Below are 19482 nucleotides of genomic sequence, written 5' to 3' on the forward strand. Positions count from 1 at the left end.
GTCCTATTTAATACTATGTTCATATAATTAATACAATTTGTAACAGCTTATATTATCTCCAGTATGTGTAAGAAAGTAACCATTACTTTCTGAGTAAATATGTAAATGGAGCTAGGGAGCCTGTTAGCCTAGCTTAGCATAAAGACTGGAAACAGGGGGAAATAGCAAGCCTGGTTCTCTCCAAAGGTAATGTTGTGGCAATTTATCATGTTCTGTTAGATATAACTTCTATCGCAGACGAGGCCATCCGAACCCATCCAATGTAACAACTACCAGTACTCCAACCTGAAGAGCACACAGGTCAGCGCCCAGACGGTGGCTCAGCCATCCTGGAGGAGAGCCAGAAACCATGAATCAGATGACTACGATGCAATCACACATATTCCAATCCATGCTAGACCAGGACCTATGCCAGCATTGCCATTTAGGTTCAAACCGGCCTATCCGGTGTTCAGAGAGTTGCACGCCAATACACGTAAGAGACAACTTCACACCATGTGGAATTGGGAAGCTGGCACACAGCTGACGTTGAGGTCAGAATGAGCCGACGGTGGAATCCAAATTATGTCTATGATGTACATGTGGAAATAAAAACGTTGGCACTTCCTATGTGTGGTGTTCAATGTAGACTCTTGTATGGATCCCAAAAGAAACACGACTACTTAGATCGGTTATCCTGAATATCAATTGTGCAACGCATGTGCAGAAGTTACGATTTACACATCGCAGAATGAGCCTCCCACTGATTATCAAGCAGATCAATTGGAAGAGTATGAATGTTTTGCCAGTGGTGGATATGATACGGGGTTAATGTAGGCAATACTACCGTTTACTGTAAAGAAACCTGGGTGGTGTCCTGGTTCCCACAGGCTAACATTACTCCTTCGCTCAGCCAATACCACTAGACCAAAGTTGTGAAAACATAACTATGACCATTCCCACTCTCCACTTGTTAAGTGAACAAACAACAGGCATAGCCGACAGGTATTGAATGTGTGGTGAAAATGTTTTACTGAATATTCTGTTGAAATGGAGAAAAATTGGGGCTTTGAGGCAAGAGCTTAAGGAGAATGCTGTCAAGGAGGGGTGGTCATGGGATTGGTTAGACCAAATTTTGGGAAAATGGGGGTCCGTATTGGCAAAAGCAGGCATTAACGCATTAATAGTTTTAATTGTAGCTTTTCTATTGACATGTTGCATCGTACCCTGAGTAGGCAGTGCCAGAGGAGTATGGACAAACAGATGGGTGTCATGGCAAACCTCCATCTGGCTCAGATGATGAACATGATGACGATTGAGTGGGGGACAAAGGCCCGTTTCCCACGCCGGACTATCTGGAGGACTCAGATGACATGGCGGAAACAGGACTAGGAGGCATCTCAGCATAAAGACGGGAGCCTGAACTTTGTTGAAAGTGCATACAGGTCCAAAATCACCACGTCACATGTTTTATTCTCTTTCCAGGAGAATGTTGTGGACATTTGAGAAGAGACACACCAGAACAACATATATCAGGGTTGTTGTATAAAACTGAGAGTGTTTCACTGTAAATAGAATGTATTGTGATAAAATATTTCTGTGTTCAAAGTTCACAATTCATAGTCATGATTCATATAGTCAAGTGTTATAGCTAAAATACATATTCAACTGAGTTTTATCATAGACGCTGCATCTAATAAGTACCGGTATATGGTTCAATATTTTGCAGAAACTGAAATGTGTGATGTAACAGCGAATCCATGTTTATAAGTAAAAACAGGTTCACCTCATGCCAGAAAGATAAGCACCTCAAAAGCTTATTTTTTTTCCTAGCCTTTATGCTAAGTTACGATAACTAGCTGCTAGCTGTATTTGCATGTTCATTTATTAATTCCGAGAGTTCCTTTATAACTGGGAAGGCAGAATTTTCGAGTTCCTAGTTTCAACTGAAGTCAGATTTACAACTCTGAAAGTCGGACACACTCCACCAACCCTGACCTCAAAATCTAAGATGGCCGCTCCGCACATCCACAGTAAAAAGAAGCGGTAGTGATATGCTGTTTATTAGCATTTTTTTGTGTCATTTGTATCATTCAGCCGATCATTGATTGTCATCAACACACAATGGCTAAACCGGCAGGAGCAAACCCCTCTAAGATTTCCGACTTGCTGTACTGGAATGCAGTCAACTCGGGTGTGACATCTTTCTTAGCCCCGCCTCCCAATTGTGAGGTGAATCGAACGCAGCATCACTCTTGAAAGCAAATTGGAATATTTCCCAAAATGTCATATAACTCATGCATTTTGTATATTTAGATGCATTAACAGTATGTCACATTAAATGGCATCAAACAAAAGTTCATTTTCATAAAATATAATGGATTTTTTCAAAAACATTGCCAATTGTTTACTTACAGTAATGATTCTCTTTTCATAGTCAATCATAGTTTACCAATATTTTCATACATCAATAATCTACTGTATAATAATAGAATATTGAATCAGAGTCTCAGTGATTTGCTTTGAGCACAAAACATGTCTGGTTACCATTGCTATGTTTCGAAAAGGTACATTTTATCAATCAGGATCAACTTTTTAGGAGTATTATGGTACTGAAGTGTAAAGTCGTGGTGCAAAGCCGATCCTGACACTTCAGCCTCCTCACATGTCTGAATTTGTAAAGTGAGAGAAAACAGAGCTACTGTACTGACCCGTGTAAACTCCACCGACAAGGCTTCTTCTCCTCCCAATCCTCTCAGCTCAGTTAATGTCAGGAGCTGCAGGTTGAATCCATGTCAGACAGGGAAATGGTTTCCGCTCATTTGTCCTCTGGAAAAGTTGAGAGGGGGAGGGGGGGGAGAGGGGGAGAGGGGGGGCTGACAAAAAGTAACACAATCAACCAGTTAGAACGTTTTCTCAGGTTTAGCCTGTTTAGTTCTCCCACTCAAACAGCAGCCCCGACTTTAAGGTTTGATCCACTCTTGGCAAGCAAGCCCTGGTTTTATCAGAGCAATTAAAACATATTTAGAGAAAAGGGTGGCAACTACTGAGGAAATTCAATGAAATACCTAGTGCATCTCCAGGCCTGAAGGGACGGGGGGTCTCCTCTCTTCTTCTTCTTCTTCTTCTGCTGCTCCTCTTTAAGCAGCCATGTGTCTCTCCTCCTACTGAGAGGAGGAAAACCTGCTCTCTCCCCGAGCTCCTATTCTCCTGTGTGAGGGCAGTGCAGTTACTTGGAACCGGGAGGACAAAAGGCCTCGCACATTTTCATTCCACACACATGCCAGCCAGTCCAGGAGGGGGACAGCAGCAAGAGGACAGGGGGGGAGGTGGAGGGGAGACAGATTAGTAAATCCACACCAAGCCCTTTGGATTATTTTTTTTGCTCACAAGGTATCAGACGCTTGTTGCTTCAAACAGGAATTTAAAAAGAGGTTTATAAAATGCAGGTGACTTTTTTTCAAGTAATTGCCTTTCATGTATCCACTGATAACACTTATGAATAATACATACTGTATAACATCAGGACACGTCAACCTAAAAATCAACTACACTAAACTCGTTCTTTAGAATTTGTGGATTACTTTGATAAAGACCTAATATATGCAACAGTGTGTCCCAGTATAAAGAGTGTGCCTCGGTGTAAACATGGTGGAGCGATGCTGCATTGGTCCAGTGACCGGTGGGAGGTTCAGGCTGCCAGGCAGCAGGTCACTCAATCAGCTTTGGCCCCTCGCGAATTCCAAAGATTAAGATTAAGAGCCTTTACATTCCAACACAGCAACGGCGAAGAAATGTGTTTGCCTCATTCCCTTTCTGAAAAATTATACTTGGCTCTAGAATTTTGAGCATGTATTACATGTGTCCCTTTTTTTTCACTGTATCTAGTTTCAGGTGCATTCAGACAGGAATGCAGTGTTTGTTACTGCATCAGGGTGCCTGAGATCATTATACCAGATGCAAATTAGCAGTCAATACTTTCTAACATTATTTCTTTAATTCTGCATTACACATTTCCAGACTGTCTGGCTTTAGTTTGGTAATAATAGAAGCAGTGGGACACCCTCGGTGGTGCTACAGGACCGTGCAGGAGGATGTTTTGTGGTAAAGAGCGCAGCCTGCTGGTGAAACTTGATGCTGCACACAGGTTCATGAGCTACAAAACATTAAGGTCAAACAAGACGCAGTGGATAAATAAGATTAAGGATTTTGAATCAAGAAGAGATTTTATCATTTACATTTAAAGCTAAAATCGAAAAGTTGAAGGTGAAGGTTCATAAGAAAACAACAACACACGTTTAGCTGTAGAAAAAGACCTTTAATCTTCTAAAATAGGTGGAACATTTGGTGAGCGACAAAGTAAACACAGAGCAGTCAAAGTTTGATAGACCAACTTACTTAATAACAACCTTCAACCTACAGCAATTTAGACCGACGTGTCGATGCACATGTGCTTTAAAGGGAAGTCCCTGATTCGAAAGGCTTGGAGAAATCACATGGGTGAAAAGTGCACAGTAGGTTATGGGTGAACAGCCGGGCTCTGCAGCGCATGTTTGTCCATATCCCGTCCCTGTGGTGTCATCATTTACTTTGTCACTTTTAGAGGACTGCAAACAGAGAGATGGTTCAAACTAGCTTTGTTTTCTAAGAGAAATTGTAGATAACCCCCAGTCTGTCAAGTTTGCAAGGGCTCTACTGGAGACTGCTGCCATTTATAAGGTTAATGATGACCCTTGTGTTTTTGGTACCTTTTACTCAGCTCATGCTCTTATCTATAGCTATTTTATTTTCTACCTTTGTTTCTTCTGGTGATGACATATTAAGACATTGGGGTTTCTTTTTTTTGTTCGCTACTTTTCCTTGGGGTTTAGCCACGTGACAGCTTGGCTAGATATTTGTTTGTGTTTTGGTACACGGCGTACCGCGGGTGGGTTTTTGAAGCCTTGACACTGAAAACAGCTGCCTACTGCGGCCAAAACGATACGCTACGAGAGCAGTGAGACTGAGCCAAGGAAGTAAAGCTGTGGGCCAGAAAGCCAAAACAACAGGCTGAAAGATACTCAAAAGACAGGGAACTGTGTAAATTGAGGGGCCTTAGCAGAGCATGTTAAAAAAAGAACATTAATCAGGACTCAGGGTTAAAAAATATAATGCAGAAATTATGATAAAACAACATATATGGGATATAAAAACATATCTACGCGAGGCTGATGATACATTTTCATTGACAACTACAATGTATAACAGTGTAAAACAAAGTGCAATCAAGTTTGAGTTACACCTACTTTTAGTCCACTGTCTAAGCTATAGTGAGCTTTCTCAGACAATAAACATTAGTGAGTCAGGGGATTATATGAGCGTTCATGACCTGTAGGTGATGTGATGTAACAAGAAGTGTGTGTAAAGTCAGAGAGATATCCAAGCATGTCAAATGTCGCTGTACCCTCTACTGCTAAGTGTCTCTGCTATGATTTTGCCATTCAAAGCAACAGTTCCACACTTTGGAAAGAAATACGTACATAGCTAGATGAAACGATTGATGCCATTCTCATGTCAGCTCCTCACATTTGAAGCTACTACCAGCAGCAAGGTAGCCTATACCACAAAGACTGGGAACAGTGGGATGCGTCTGGCTCTGTCCAAAGACCAAAATCAGCTTATCACCTCCTCTAAAGCTTATTAAATAACACATAATATCCCATTTGTTTATTCCATAGTCTTTGCTGGTTGCAAGTGCGTTTGCCAATATGTTGAACTAAGTTATTCATATTTGGCCTCAAAGCCAAACGGTTTGTTCAGAGCTGCAACTTACCCCCCAAAAAAAATATTTTAGACCTGACAGAAATGGCATTGCGCTTGGGTCTCCACATCCAACAGGTTTGCATTTGCATGTATGCGGTGCTCGAAGACGCAGACGTACTGTCAAGTATTATTGGTTTGGCCACTCTATTATCATAGACAAGTCCTTTTATCTTTCTCAAGACAGCGCGTGCTGCTTTCAATCACTGAATCAGCCTGCAGCAGTCACAGACAAACAGCGGGTACCGTCCACCTCATCATTTGGTTACGGGGGCTTTTCTTGAAAAATGGGAAGTCAAATCTGTTACAGTCCCAATTATAGTCAAACAAAACTACAGTATTTTGCCTATCCCTTTAGGAATCCTGATCTGATTCACTATTCTTGTAATAAAGTTGGTTCATTTACTGGGTAAGTTGAAGCGCTACACTTGCTAAACTCTAACACACCCTGAGTTTAGACACTGACGTAGGCTGTAGAATCTCAAACTCTCAAACACGAAAGAATACGTCATGTTACTAAGTGATGCTGAACACTGGTTGTTTTTTACGAGTATTTAAAACTATGCTGTCCATACTATATTGTGCGATTACTGTATACATGAATAATTGTGAATGTTAAGTCGTGGAACTTGACTTTCATGACCTGACCTGATGCTATTCAAGTATAAATGACGGACACAAGCGCAAAACATTCTCCAAATATTTGGCGTATTTTGTGCTCACTTCCTCTGACATCAAACTGAAATGTGTTCATAAGTGAACGGCATGTGTTCCCCATTATGTTTTCCTGACTGTTTTGAAGTAGCGCTAAAAATGACCTTTTATGACTTTATGCGTCTTTGTGCAGATGTGGATCGACGTGATTGTTGTTCATACTAAAACTAAGCAAAACATCTTTGACCTTTGAAGTGAACAAACTGCACGGTAGCTGTGTAAAGAAAGAAAAAAAAGGTGTACTGCTTGAAGACCAAAGAGCGCTGACACTGTACCATTACCACATTTGGTCCACTATGGATGCAGCACAGTACTTCGGCAATGGAAAATCCGTGTCGTCCGTCTGCATTATGCAATGGTGTCGCCGTCCTCAAACACCTTAAATAGTGCTCTCGTTGGCTTCGTCTTCTTTACTCTTGGCAATGTTGATGCTTGCGTGTCCATTTCCCTCCACTCCATTTGCTTTGGCCTGATTCCTCAGTGCTAACTTCTTCTGTCTCTTGACAATTTTGATATAGAGGCCTCCCCAGAGCACGTTGGTTAGGCAGTAGAGTCCCGTAATCAACCCCAAGAATGTCATTCTGAAATTAAAATGTACATTGAAACAGGTTCAGTTGTTACGTTTCTTATTTAAATGCTTTTATTTGGAAGTTCTTGCCGCAATTCTACCAATTGAAAATGTTGTAAACGTGTAGAAATCCAGTGGAAAACTTTAGAAAAGGAAAATAAATTGTATGAAGTAGTAGAGGTGGAATGCTGAAGCAGTTGATAACGTTACACATTGCACCTTTAAAGCAACCATTGTTAAATGACTCTATTAATTGCAGTGGTACAGTTGGTGCGTAATACTGGATGTAATTGAACTTTTAGAGATATATATATATAACACACATCTTCATCTCAGCAATATTACAGATAGGGTATTCTAGCAATAATTACAAGTCTGGTTTAACTGTACCTGAACTTATCGGCATCATAGAGTCTGCATGCTCCACGGCCTCCGCAATGCTTGGTGCCCCACTTCAAACAGGTTCGGTCAATCAGTGCTCCGAAATATATCGGAGGAGGTATTCCGCCTGAAGACACAGAAAGTCACATTAGCTTACACATATCAAGAACCAATTTCACCTATGTGTTGCCCTCGCTATAAGCACGGTCCTGTGACCTGGATAATACCTTTAACTTGAGGATTTTCGATACTTACCCAAAGTTCTCACTATCAGTGTCTGCATACCCAAAGCCAGTGACTTCAGGTCTTGCTGTATGGACCTGGAAGATAAGCCCAAACATTATCACATCAGACCTCGATATCAGCATTAGAGCTTAGAGAAAAAAAAACAAGATGCAATATTACCCACAACAGTGTTACAGAGGCAGCTCACACTGAAAATCGGTACAAAAATCAATAAGACACCCAGTCATGAAAGATGCGAGCTGAGCTCCTTCAGCTCACCTGAGCAGTACGATGTATCCCGGCGTGCCCCCACAGGCAGAAATGAAAGACCCCAAGACGGACAGAGCCATATAGATTACGAATATGTTTTCACATTTGCTCCTCCTGGGGCACTGGCCCAGCACTGCAGACATGTTCATGCCTGGAGTCATCATCTCTCCGGCGCACGTGCAGTTATGGAACATCTAAAAGAACCAGCAGACAGAGATGTGTGTACTACCTTTGACTGTGGAATTGTGGGTCGCCGCTGCACAATATATACAACTTCAAAACAAGACATAAAAGGACAATGCTGCGAACCTTAGCTCTGCAGGATTTCTGTTTAATCGTCATCAAGTGTCAGCAAGACGACGGTTGAAATGACACGTAAGAGGAGCCGTTGTTTGCCTATATTCTCATCTTTAATCTACCAGTCCAATCTATTTCTACGAGGACATATAAATGACTGTCTTACCATTTCCTTGCCGATGCCGGTGGCCGTCTGGCAGCCAGCCAGGCAGGGCGAGGCATACGTTATTCCGTTGTATCCGCATACTGGGTCCCAATGCTTCACTGAGCAGGAGCAGCCCATGTTGCACTGTGACAGCAAGGTCTGCTGGTTGTAGGATACTTGAGAATCCCTGGTGCACACAGACAGGGACAGAGATTTGTGAGCAGGGGGGGTTTTGGTCCAGTGAGGCATAAATGCATTTCCGTGGAGATTATTCTCCTAAAAGCCTATTAAGCATGTGTGTTTCTTTGGGGAAATATGTTATAAAAAGAAAGAAAAGAAAAAGACAGAGTGATGGGAAACTGGTTTGTATGCCACTCACCCTTGATATGACACAGTCAGACCTGCCACCTCTGCCTTGTCACAGTAGATGAAGATCTGAATGAAAAGCAGACATAAGGACCCGAGGGAGGCGGTGATTGACACCCTGGCTGCTCCGACGACACCCAGCTTGTAACGCTTCAGTATAAGACCTCCGGTGATGATTCCCAAAGCTACTGCTGGCAGGTTCAGTATACCTGGATGGATGAATACATTGATCAATGACTGATCAACTACACTGGGAAAAGTAAAAAAATAAAAACGTCCTACTGATCACAATTATTTTTGCCCTAATGTAATCAAAACAATGTGTCAAAAACATTGGGAAACAAGTAAACATGTTAAAGACTACAAATATACAGCACAGAAATGGTGACAGTTATTCTCTATTAGTCGACGTCAGTTTGTTCAAGATGGCATTCATACTTCTATGTTTCAGCCGTTGATCCATTACTGATCCAACCATCTGGCCAATATTTGAAAATATATATTTTAACAAGTATTAATTACTCCTAGCGATCCCTTTTAACCATTGTCCCATTACTTTGAGCTTTTAGCTGATATATCCATTCATTGGCTAACCCAACGCTCTTCAGGTGTTACGGCTGACCCATTCTTCAATTAGCTACAACACAGTCTTCCTACGTACAAGAACAATGCAAAACACCGTCAGCGAGCCGTGCTGGTAAACAGTCATAAAAAAGCTAATCATAGCTCAGGGTGCTACTTTACGGACACACACAAAAGGAGAGCCCGCAGTGGGCTACTCAGTGCTTACATTTCAAGTCAACTTTATCTCTCATAATCACACTTCCCTTCAATAACATCATTGTTTCAGTTGTCTTGGGCCACAAAGCGCAGTAAAGGCAGAGTGAATGGGGGTTATTGCTCTGTACCTATGAGGAAAATGGCCTTGGAGGCAGATTGGCCGTAGACTTGCTCCATGTACTTTGGCTTGAAGGTGATCATGCCAATGAAGCCGTTGACGGACACCAGGTACGTAAGGATCATCATCGTGAAGATGCTGTTCTTGAAGAGTCTCTTCAGGGACGGAATGAAATCTGGTGAAGAACAAAGAGGAATTGCAGGAATAAGCTGGAGTGGTTTTATTGAGAGGTACAATGGCTTCCGTGTTATTGCTGAGTGAATTGTTAAACTGTATCAAGGCAAAAGAAATGAGTGTCCTGAAGTCTTTGCACACAAAATTGCAGCCGTTTTGAGAATCTGTATATTTGAAGTGGTCATTTTTTTCTTCTTCATATATTTTATCGATGTTTATTCGCATTCACGGTGCAAATGTTGATACACAAATATTTAGTCAGGCATCATTTCTGACGCACATGCAGGTTTTACACACATTAAAGAGCATTATTACGTAACTTTTGTTCTTTTGTTTTACCTTTAATTTTTAAAGTCTATTTTACTTTTGTAACATATTCATTCATTTGTTATATCACTTTCAAATAATGATGTACAAATGTGAACACTGTTATATCATGTTGAGATGAACTATGGCATGACTGGCCCTCAGCTGATATAACTGTTTCCACATGTTCCTCTGTCCTGAAGTGTCATTCAACTCAGATTTAGGGGGTTTTAGTTGCTGCATTTCCAGGATTCAAGGTTACGGATCTGGGCTCTGACTTGTCTAGGCTTTACTTGGTTACTGATTAAACACATCCACTCTAAAAACTGTTTTCGCAGTGACACATCTCTTGGTCTTTTAAAGCGTAGTGGTTTAGGGCTTGTGTTGTTTTGCTGCTCAAAGCTGGGGAACAAGAAATAAGAGCGCAGGAATAGTCCTTAAAAAAAAATGTATTCTGAGATTGTTTCAGTCAAGTATTATGACATGACCCATTCTTATATTGCAGTTTTGTCTGTCAACATTACCTTAGGTTGAAAAAAAAAGAAAAAAAGCACACACCGCTTTATAGCATTTTGAACTGACGCGAAAGCTTGGATGGTACCTTTAGCCATCTGCTTGAATGTAACTGGAATCTCCTCCGGATTTGGGTTTTCGTCTGGCAGGAAATTCTCCTGCTCTGCCGTTGTGGCGAGCTCCGTGCCTTCATTTCCGCTCTGCTCTTGCCCCTGCTTGGGCATAGACTTGGGCAGGAACCAGAATGGGATACTGGACAGCAGGATTACAGTGCCAGTCACTATGAAGCCCAGCCACCAGGCCCCCACCCAGCGGGAGTCCTTATGGTTGATGGTGACAGTGTCTGGGAGCAGAAGACGAGCAAAGACGTCAGATTATGAATAGTTTATTGGACTTTCATTGGTAACTCTTCGCTGTTTTGTAATCACTTAATGACAAACGTGGGGGAAGGATTTACTGTTTTGCTGAAGGGCACTTTAATGCTGGATTTGGAAGGAGAGGTTATGAGTAATAGGGCTGCACACAGCCAATCACTCAATATTGTTCTTATCAATCAAGGAAAACTGACTTAATGGGTTAGATCTATACCAAAAATACAATGTGTACCACATTAACACATATTTAACACATCATCTTCTCCCGCTGATATTGAGAAGTACCATACCTAAATCCACAGATCCGATGTCCACGTAGATCTTGGCAAGGAAGGACCCGAGCAAGAACCCAAACATAGGTCCCATGATTCCCACTGTGTGGATGCAGGCTAGGGAATGGAGAAACAAGAGAAAGAAATGTTTTGTACTCTAATGCCGTCACAGCAATTAAGCATTACCCAAAATATACAAGATAGGCACACAGACAAGCAACAAAGCACCAATAGCGGGACGCTGACCAAGCAATTTGTAAAGAGAGAGTCAAATTCTGTCAAAGTGATCCAAGGAGACGGGAAATAAAGTAGCTGAACCTTTAAGAGTGTAAGCTAACACAGGTGTAGTGCCGTGTAAAGTGTCATAAAAACAGTCGGAGGTAAAAAGCAACTAACCTAAATAGAAGGGAGTGTTCTCCTCTCTGGAGAAGTCATCGAGGTAGGACACACCCAGAGGCATGATGGGAGTCTCTCCGATTCCACGCAGCATGTTTCCCAAGAATACATAGATCCACAAAGACGAGCCAGCTGCCTTTTCACAAGCTGAGGAAGGACAAACAGAGTGCGAAATGAACCCGGGCGCGATATTGACAACTCTTTCTTCCGCTTTTATGAATGAATTGATTTGGTATCTCATCCCGTGGGTTCTGTTTGGTACCTGTTATGGACTCTAAATCAGGCATCTCATCTGCCTCAGCCAGGCTGTGGTTGGACAGACAGGGTAGGATGCTCTCAGTGCTGTTGATATTTGTACCGTGAGACACACTGGTCTCATACTTGTACCTGGAAAAAAAAATGGAGAATAGTTACACCACACCGCTGTCTGTTTCAAAAAGAAACAAAAAGATTCCCAGAAAATGACATGGCATATAGATATAAATATAACGCTGTCTTTAAGTCTTAATATCTCCCTAACAACTCAAATTGGCAGTGAGATGCCCGTTCAAGGCTGGATTACTAAACAGTTGGTAACTGCACCAGAGGCCCAGGCTCCCAGGGGCCACAACACCCTTAAAAGAGTATCTGCTGATTGTTGGGAGTTTAATCAACTGCAAGTCTGTCAAGGAATTTGCCCCAATGAAGCACAAGATCAAGTATGCCGGGTCATGTATTATTTGTGTTTTGTACAGAGGCCAACACTATGAATTTACAAACTAATTTACACACAAAATCTGTGTCCTGGTAGTCCTATTTTCTAATAAAGCACTAGATAGTCTGCTGTGTGCACTAATGTTGGAGGCGACAAGCTAAATACGCAGATTGAGCCTCATTGTCTGCCAAACAGCACATTTTTTCTTACATATTGTATCCTGAATAACAGTAGTTCTTTGACTCTTCCCATTGTGGTTAAATGAAATGCTGATATTCCACAGCAGTTCTGCCTCCAAGAACCATATAATGTGATTCTAATCAATGATGTGTATCATTACTCCAGGGCCACAGTATTACATGTGCAACATCTGAATACCGAGAAGATTAAGGAAACCGTGTACTAACAGTCCCTGGAAGAAGTGAGGCAGGGCTATGAGGTAAGATCCAGCAGCCATGATGACACAGCCGATACCAATGAGCCTGGGACGATGGAGCTTTGCGCCAAAGTAGCTCACAAAGGCTATTACCAACAGGTTACCTGGGGAGAAGAACAAATCAAATAACTGAATGAATAAGGAACATTTTGGAAAATACACATATTGACTTTAGCATAAAGACTGGAAACAAGGGGAAACAGCTCGGCTCTCAAGCTCACATATTAACATGTTGCAACTGTTTTTCTTACAAAAAAACAATTCTGAATCTTTTTTGTTTTACAGAAAGCTGCACCCTACCCATCTCGAAGCTGCCATCTATAACCCCAATGAGGGAGCTGGGGATGTCAAAGCGCCTCTCAATCTGGGTGATGGAGCTCTTCATATAGGCTCCACCAAAGGCTTTGGAAAAGTATACAAGTGCCAAAGAGGCCAGGAAGAGCTGGAAACACAAAACACACAAAACGCATGTTGGGTGAAACTGCTAGTGGACGTTTGATTTGATTAGATCAGGTTTAGTGATTTGTCCTTTTGAATGGTGAAACTGAGTGTTATAGCCTGTTGTAAAGTGACTACTTTGGTAATAATCTCTCCTCAAAGACTTCCGAGTGAGAGGATTAATCTACTTTTTTTGCAGTTCTACAATGCAACGAAAGGTTTTTGAATGAGGCTCATTGCATTACAAAGGGTAAAATGATGTAATTGCACCTTGGACAGATGGGAACAAGGGTGAATGACTGTATTAATTAACACATGATTGATTAGGCTCACACACGACAACATTTAAAGACCGTCACATCTGCTTTTAAGTCTGATTGGATTTACATTCACTTAGATTCATTTAAATCTAGTCCAATGCAAAAATGTTTGCATACAGACAAAGAAAGAGGATATTGCAGTCACAGTGTGCAAGTTGTCGCACCTTGTCAAATTGAATTGACACAAAGTTTGGGTTCTGGAAATCTTAACACTTCAGAAATAAATTTGAGTCCTTTTTAGGATTTCCTTGCTTTAACAGTACATCCTACTTGTGTGCAGCTGTGTCCTTGCCACAAAGATTGTTAAAGATGAGGGATTCACATTGTGCTGCATGTCACAGACTATGTAAATATGTGTATAGCACAGATAAAGCTCCACAAGAAAACAAAATGTAATTTCCACCAGTTCACGATGCAACAAATCAACATTATCAACCCATATGAATTGCTACTGATCTGATAATGTCTGTTGTCTGAAAGCACTTTATTAACTGTGCAACCAGATTGATAAAGTGAACCAAAAACAAACAGCTCTTACATGCAATGAATACAGTTCACTGCAACCATGTTTTTCTGCCTAAAAAGCACTTTACTGTCTATGAGCCTGATCTCTATGCACTAACTCTTTATAACACTACTTCACACTCTTCACTTCAAACACTTGCACTTTTCATGGAGTCAAAGTCTAAATCGGTGTCAAAGTCTTGGATTTTAAGAGAAAAATTTGGATTTTTTTCCCGTTAATGCTTTGAAATATGATATACCAAGACAAATACATAGCAATAAGGTTAAAGACAAGCAGTTATACAGAGACATTTTACAACTTTGGCACTGTCACATGGTCAATTTGTGTTAACAAGCACAGATTTAAATGATTAAGGCCAATACGTGAAGCAGTGAGCTATATTCGCTGACACTTTGTACAGTGGGGAAAGGGTATCACTGACCTTAAGGTTGGCGCAGGAAGCCGCACGTGGTTTTTTGGACTCTACGCTCATGATGCTGCTGTGTGCTCAACAGACGCAAGGAAGCAGAAAAAAACACAGCTGAAGGACCTGCAGAGAGACACCAAGTTTAGGAGCAGAGCAGAGTTTGGCGCAAATTAAGTTAATTTCATCTGACTTGATCAAATTGATTTTCTTCAAAATATCAAAACATTAAACTATGAACATAATTAAAAAATTAACTATTTTATCAATTGCTTCTTAAAAAGTTAATTGTCAGTGTGTGTAGCAGTGCAATTTTATAAGAAAATTGAGTGCCCAACCTGTCAAACATACTGGTATATACATTTTGAAGTAACCTGTTAACAAATGTTACCAAATTAACTTTCTTCATTTTTTTTATCACAATACAGACAATTTACCAGTAATTTACACTTAAACACCAGTAAATAGTACAATATTTTAAAAAAACAAACAGATAAAGTATTTACCTGAGAGGCAGCAGCGGTCCTGTCACGGATGGGAAGGATGTGGCAAAGCAGCAGAAGGCTCAATGTACTTTGCAGGACTTTGTGCTTAAAGCAAGAGTCTTATCACAAAAAAACTATCACATCACATGTAATCAGTAACCAATCCACTCGTGTGTGCTTGCTAATCAGGTCAATAAAAAGATCTCCAACCCCTCCAGCACTCGCGCACACACAGACACGCACGCACAACACAAACCCAAACGTGACTGCCCCTGCAGGGTAAAGTCCAGTAGGATGTATGTCTAAACAGCACCGAAAGGTTCAGGGGTTCACCAAACACACACACAAACACACACACACACACACACACACACAGACACACACACACACACTCGCAGTCTGCGCACCCTCGCACATCCTACTCTGTGAACATCACAAGCCTTCCAAAAATCTATCCTTTTGTACGCACAACAAACAGCAGCAGCATGAAGCTCCCCAAAGCTTATTTTACAAGCCTGCTGTTTCTGTTGGTTTGCTGTTTTCAAAGACTGAAATGCTTTTCCTGTCCTGGAGAAATTCAGCTTTTGTAAAGCTGGGTGTTTCCTAGGCCTGATCAAAGCCTTCCGGTCCTATTGATAACCCCTAACAATGGCATTCTCTCTGTGTTGTAATGGCTGAGTATCACCTGATCAGATTTGTTGGATAGAGTATGTAAGACGTTCAATGAATACCCTTAAATTTCATCATACCAAAGAACATTTTTGACATTACAGTTGCAGCAGAAATGTCACTTAGTCAGTAATGACATTTACAATTCGCAAACTTACAGTTAAAGGTCAAGTTTCCCTAAACTACAAAAAGCACGTACGTCCTATTGGTAATAGCCATGCAGTGTGTTTTCAATAGTTTTCATGGGGACTTTTCTTCAATTAAAATTGTTGAAAATAATTTTTGGATTATTTAGAGCAGGGATATTCAATTAAGATTCAACAAGGTCCATTTAGAGAGAATTTCCTCATACAAAGGTCCAGAACATCACAATAATGTCTGACTTGCGCTATGATTTATTCCCATATCCAGTATATCGGAATAGCTAACAGTTCATCTGTATCAAATCAAATAAAGAAAGTTCAATTGAATAATACCTCAACAATATTTGTTGTCAGATTTCAAATTTAACTGGATAAATTATAAATACATGATCAAATAATAGATGAATGGCATTTTGCCATTCTAGTAGCAGAGATAAGATAAAATTAAAGCTGCAAGCAGCATTGACCGGGCCCTCGCACATTCACGCACGTCGAGGGTACTGGCAGGACTCTGGAGGACGCTGCCGTGCGTTTCTGTGACCATCAAACACTGCGTGCATGAGTTAGATGATATTTCCTGCGTCGACCAGCAGCGTAACAAGATCGCGTTGACAGGTCTTAAGCCTCAAATGTGTTGAGGGTACCTCCAATACAATCATAAATGAAAGCCTGTTAAGATCATCAAGAAAATGAATGTGCGTGAATGCGCTTCAGGGTTAGTAACATAACAGACTGGCAGTTTACTGGGATGGGGTTCAACTCCCTGCAGTGTCCTGATTTTATTTGGACTTACATGAAAGTTAAGAAAACAGTAGTATCATTTGCTTTTACTTGAACACTTTAATTTAACACCGTTTTCTCTTTAAGCTCTTCTGTAACTTTAGACTGTTTTGTGAAGCATTCATTGTGACATTTAACCTGATTCTCGTGTAGAAGCTCTGGACAGATCATTTATACTAATGTCGACTGATATGGTTTGGATAACCTACTGTTATCTAACTTTTGCTCTCCAAGCATCTTAGTTTGCACATATTCAGATCAGTGAAGTCTTTTTCTCATGGCGTGCCCACAAACCCTTTTAATAAGTTCAGTGTTTGGGCCGCTGTAATTATAAAATCTTGCTTACGTCCGTGCTTATCAGTAGGTGGCGCTATGACTATGAGTTAATATTGAAATGCAGAAGTCCTAAAGTCATGACAGTCAACAACCATGTCAAGTTTGGGACAGTTTTGACAAAGTACAGTCGAGTTACAACAGCTTGATGGATGATTGCGAACCATGTAAAATGGCTGCCACACCAAGTCCATGTTGTTCAATGAAACCTCAAGCTTTTAGTAACTTTTAATCACTAAAGTCTTTAGATTGTTCTGATCAAAATCTAAGCTGATCTGATTAATTCCCTAGGAGGAGTTCGTAGTACAGCACCTGGAAATGGAAAAGAAACGACACTAGAAATTCATACAAAATTCAAAATGGCCGACTTCCTGTTTGGTTTAGTGAAAAATTCCAAGAGGATTTTTTGTACGCCCCATCACGTTCCACATACCTACCAAATTTCATACAGCTAGGTGAAACCCAATGTTGGGGCTACTCAATAGGGGGCGCTAGCGAGCCAATATTTCAAAACGCAGCTGGACACCCCAATCAGACTGCAATTTTCGCAAATTCTGGCTTGCGTGCCAAATCTCGAAAACATTACAGTATCCCAAGCACCTCCTTTTTGCAACAAAACATGAAAAATAAGAAGAAGCGGAATAATAATAATAAACATTACGATTACAATAGGTCCTCCGCTCCGACTACGTCGGTGCTCGGGCCCTAATAAACATTACGATTACAATAGGTCCTCCGCTCCGACTACGTCGGTGCTCGGGCCCTAATTAAAGCTGCGAGCAGCGATGAACGGGCCCTCGCCTCCTCCGTCGTGTCGGGGTGCCGGCGGGTTCCGGCCAGGGCGGGCGAGAACTTCCGCGACCGTCGGACGGCGCGTCCGCGAGTGAGACGTTTTTAGTCCTGCTGGAAATGATGCTTTGCAAATAGTCCAATGCTTCCTGTATCCGCTGCCTGGCGCTATGGAACACGTGCAAACATGCATTACGTTGCTCTATGTCAAATGTAAACCACATTGTGTAGAAGTCATGTAAATCGGATGGTGTTTGTCAGAAAACGCAGAGAATCTTTCGCTGTGAGTTCTAGTGAAAATTAGCTTGTTGACATCCTCAGGCCATGAGTCTTATCAAGCATGTGAAGTTTGGGACCGTTTGGAACAAGTCCAGTTGAGTTATATTAGTTCTTTGCATGGGGAATCACGTAAAGTAGCCGCCCGCTACGGCTAAGCCGTTTGGTCAAAAGTAAAGTTTTTGATAATTTTTAATCACAATGGTCTTGAGATTGTACTGACAAAATTTGAAGTGGATCTGACAAAGTCCCTAGGAGGAGTTCGTTAAAGTATAGCGACTAGAAATAGGCCAAAATCGATCAAAAAATGACATAAAAATCAAAATGGCCGACTTCCGGTACAGTTAAGAGCATGGTCCCAAGAGCCTTATTTTTAGGTCTTTAAGTGATACATGTTCTGACCAAGTTTCATACATGTCAGTCAAGCGTAGCCCCGGGGCTGCTCTTTTGAACTGGCTAGGAGGAGTAAATAAAAGTATAAAATATGACATTTGCTTCAGCCAGTATGTTCAGGCTTGAAGTGGCATCATGCATAAGAAGTTTTGTGCGGATTGGATAATGTACCTTGGAGTTATAACAACTTGTTTTTTCATAAAAATTATGCAAAATGGCCGCCACGCCACGTCAAGGTGCTTTGACGAAAACTCTAGCTTTTAATAATTTTTAATCACAAAGGTCTTAAGAGCATCCTGACCAAATTTGAAGTCGATCGCATAAATTATCTAGGAGGAGTTTGTGAAAGTACGGAGGCTGAAAAATGGAAAATGTGCCAAAAAGCACAACTTTGCGGGTTTACTGTAGCGCCCCCTATTGGTTGAATGCAAAGAAAATCTCAGGGTATGTTACAGGATGCGATGTGCACATATGCTGAAAGTTTCGTGAATTTTCGACAAATGGTTGAGAAGTTATGTGTGTAATGATCCACTTACGAGTCGGAGACAGAGTGAAGTCCTTGCATGAGGTTTATTAACACAACCCGTCACAATACTGCTGAGCAGCTCTAGCCAACATTATCCGTCGAACTTAGTCTAACAACAAACTCTTCTTCGTTGGTTCCGGTCTAACGACCTTGCTAGCTCCCAACACAGCACAGGTAACAGCAGCAACAGGTTACTAACTAACAGGGTCGCTACACTACCCTCCCACTACAAAGTTCCTTGCCCCCAAGGAACAACTCCAGCAACGGAAACATTGTACATGAACACTCCCACACAATGCAGATGAGAAAACATGAGTACACCTTTTTTTTTTTTCTTAGGAAGATCAGGGTGGACTACCGTCACTTCCAGTGAGACCAGGGCGCATTCTTGCCCTCTCTGGAACCTAAAGTCTCACTCTTAACCATTTCCCATCCCAGATGGAACAACAAAGTCTCTGAACCGTCTCGGGGGCCTTCTCTGTCTTCGTGGCCGGCCCGCCTGGGGGGTTGTGCCCAATGGGCCAGTGGGAGAGAAAGGGAGCGACTCAGATTCTGGTGGGCAGCTTCTGCCCTGGGGGTCAGGGAACCCAGACC

General features: G+C 41.5%; 1 protein-coding gene across 1 annotated transcript; it reads right to left on the reverse strand.

The window, feature by feature from the left end:
* Positions 1 to 4288: 4288 nt before the first annotated feature.
* slco1d1 (solute carrier organic anion transporter family, member 1D1) lies at positions 4289 to 16648 on the reverse strand. The gene is made up of 15 exons (XM_079183936.1): positions 15001 to 16648; positions 14513 to 14620; positions 13108 to 13249; positions 12779 to 12911; positions 11940 to 12064; positions 11678 to 11824; positions 11300 to 11398; positions 10724 to 10978; positions 9653 to 9817; positions 8758 to 8953; positions 8400 to 8565; positions 7946 to 8130; positions 7697 to 7761; positions 7451 to 7568; positions 4289 to 7073 (listed from the first exon to the last, which is right to left on the reverse strand). Exons 2-15 carry the CDS (start codon positions 14561 to 14563, stop codon positions 6872 to 6874), a joined length of 2049 nt encoding a protein of 682 aa, XP_079040062.1. The 5' UTR covers positions 14564 to 14620; positions 15001 to 16648; the 3' UTR covers positions 4289 to 6871.
* Between the last annotated feature and the right edge of the window lie 2834 nt (positions 16649 to 19482).

This window comes from Pholis gunnellus (genome assembly GCF_910591455.1).
Source record: "Pholis gunnellus genome assembly, chromosome: 22".
In the NCBI taxonomy this organism is placed as follows: Eukaryota; Metazoa; Chordata; class Actinopteri; order Perciformes; family Pholidae; genus Pholis; species Pholis gunnellus.

What these genes read in the sequence shown, in the direction of transcription:
- slco1d1 (XM_079183936.1), bottom strand. Translation starts at nt 14,563, where the DNA reads ATGAGCGTAGAGTCCAAAAAACCACGTGCGGCTTCCTGCGCCAACCTT. An exon ending in CAAGGCCATTTTCCTCATAG is followed by an intron (nt 8,954 to 9,652) that starts GTACAGAGCAAT and finishes TCATCCATCCAG; the next exon opens with GTATACTGAACCTGCCAGCA. An exon ending in GGATACATCGTACTGCTCAG is followed by an intron (nt 7,762 to 7,945) that starts GTGAGCTGAAGG and finishes CTTATCTTCCAG; the next exon opens with GTCCATACAGCAAGACCTGA.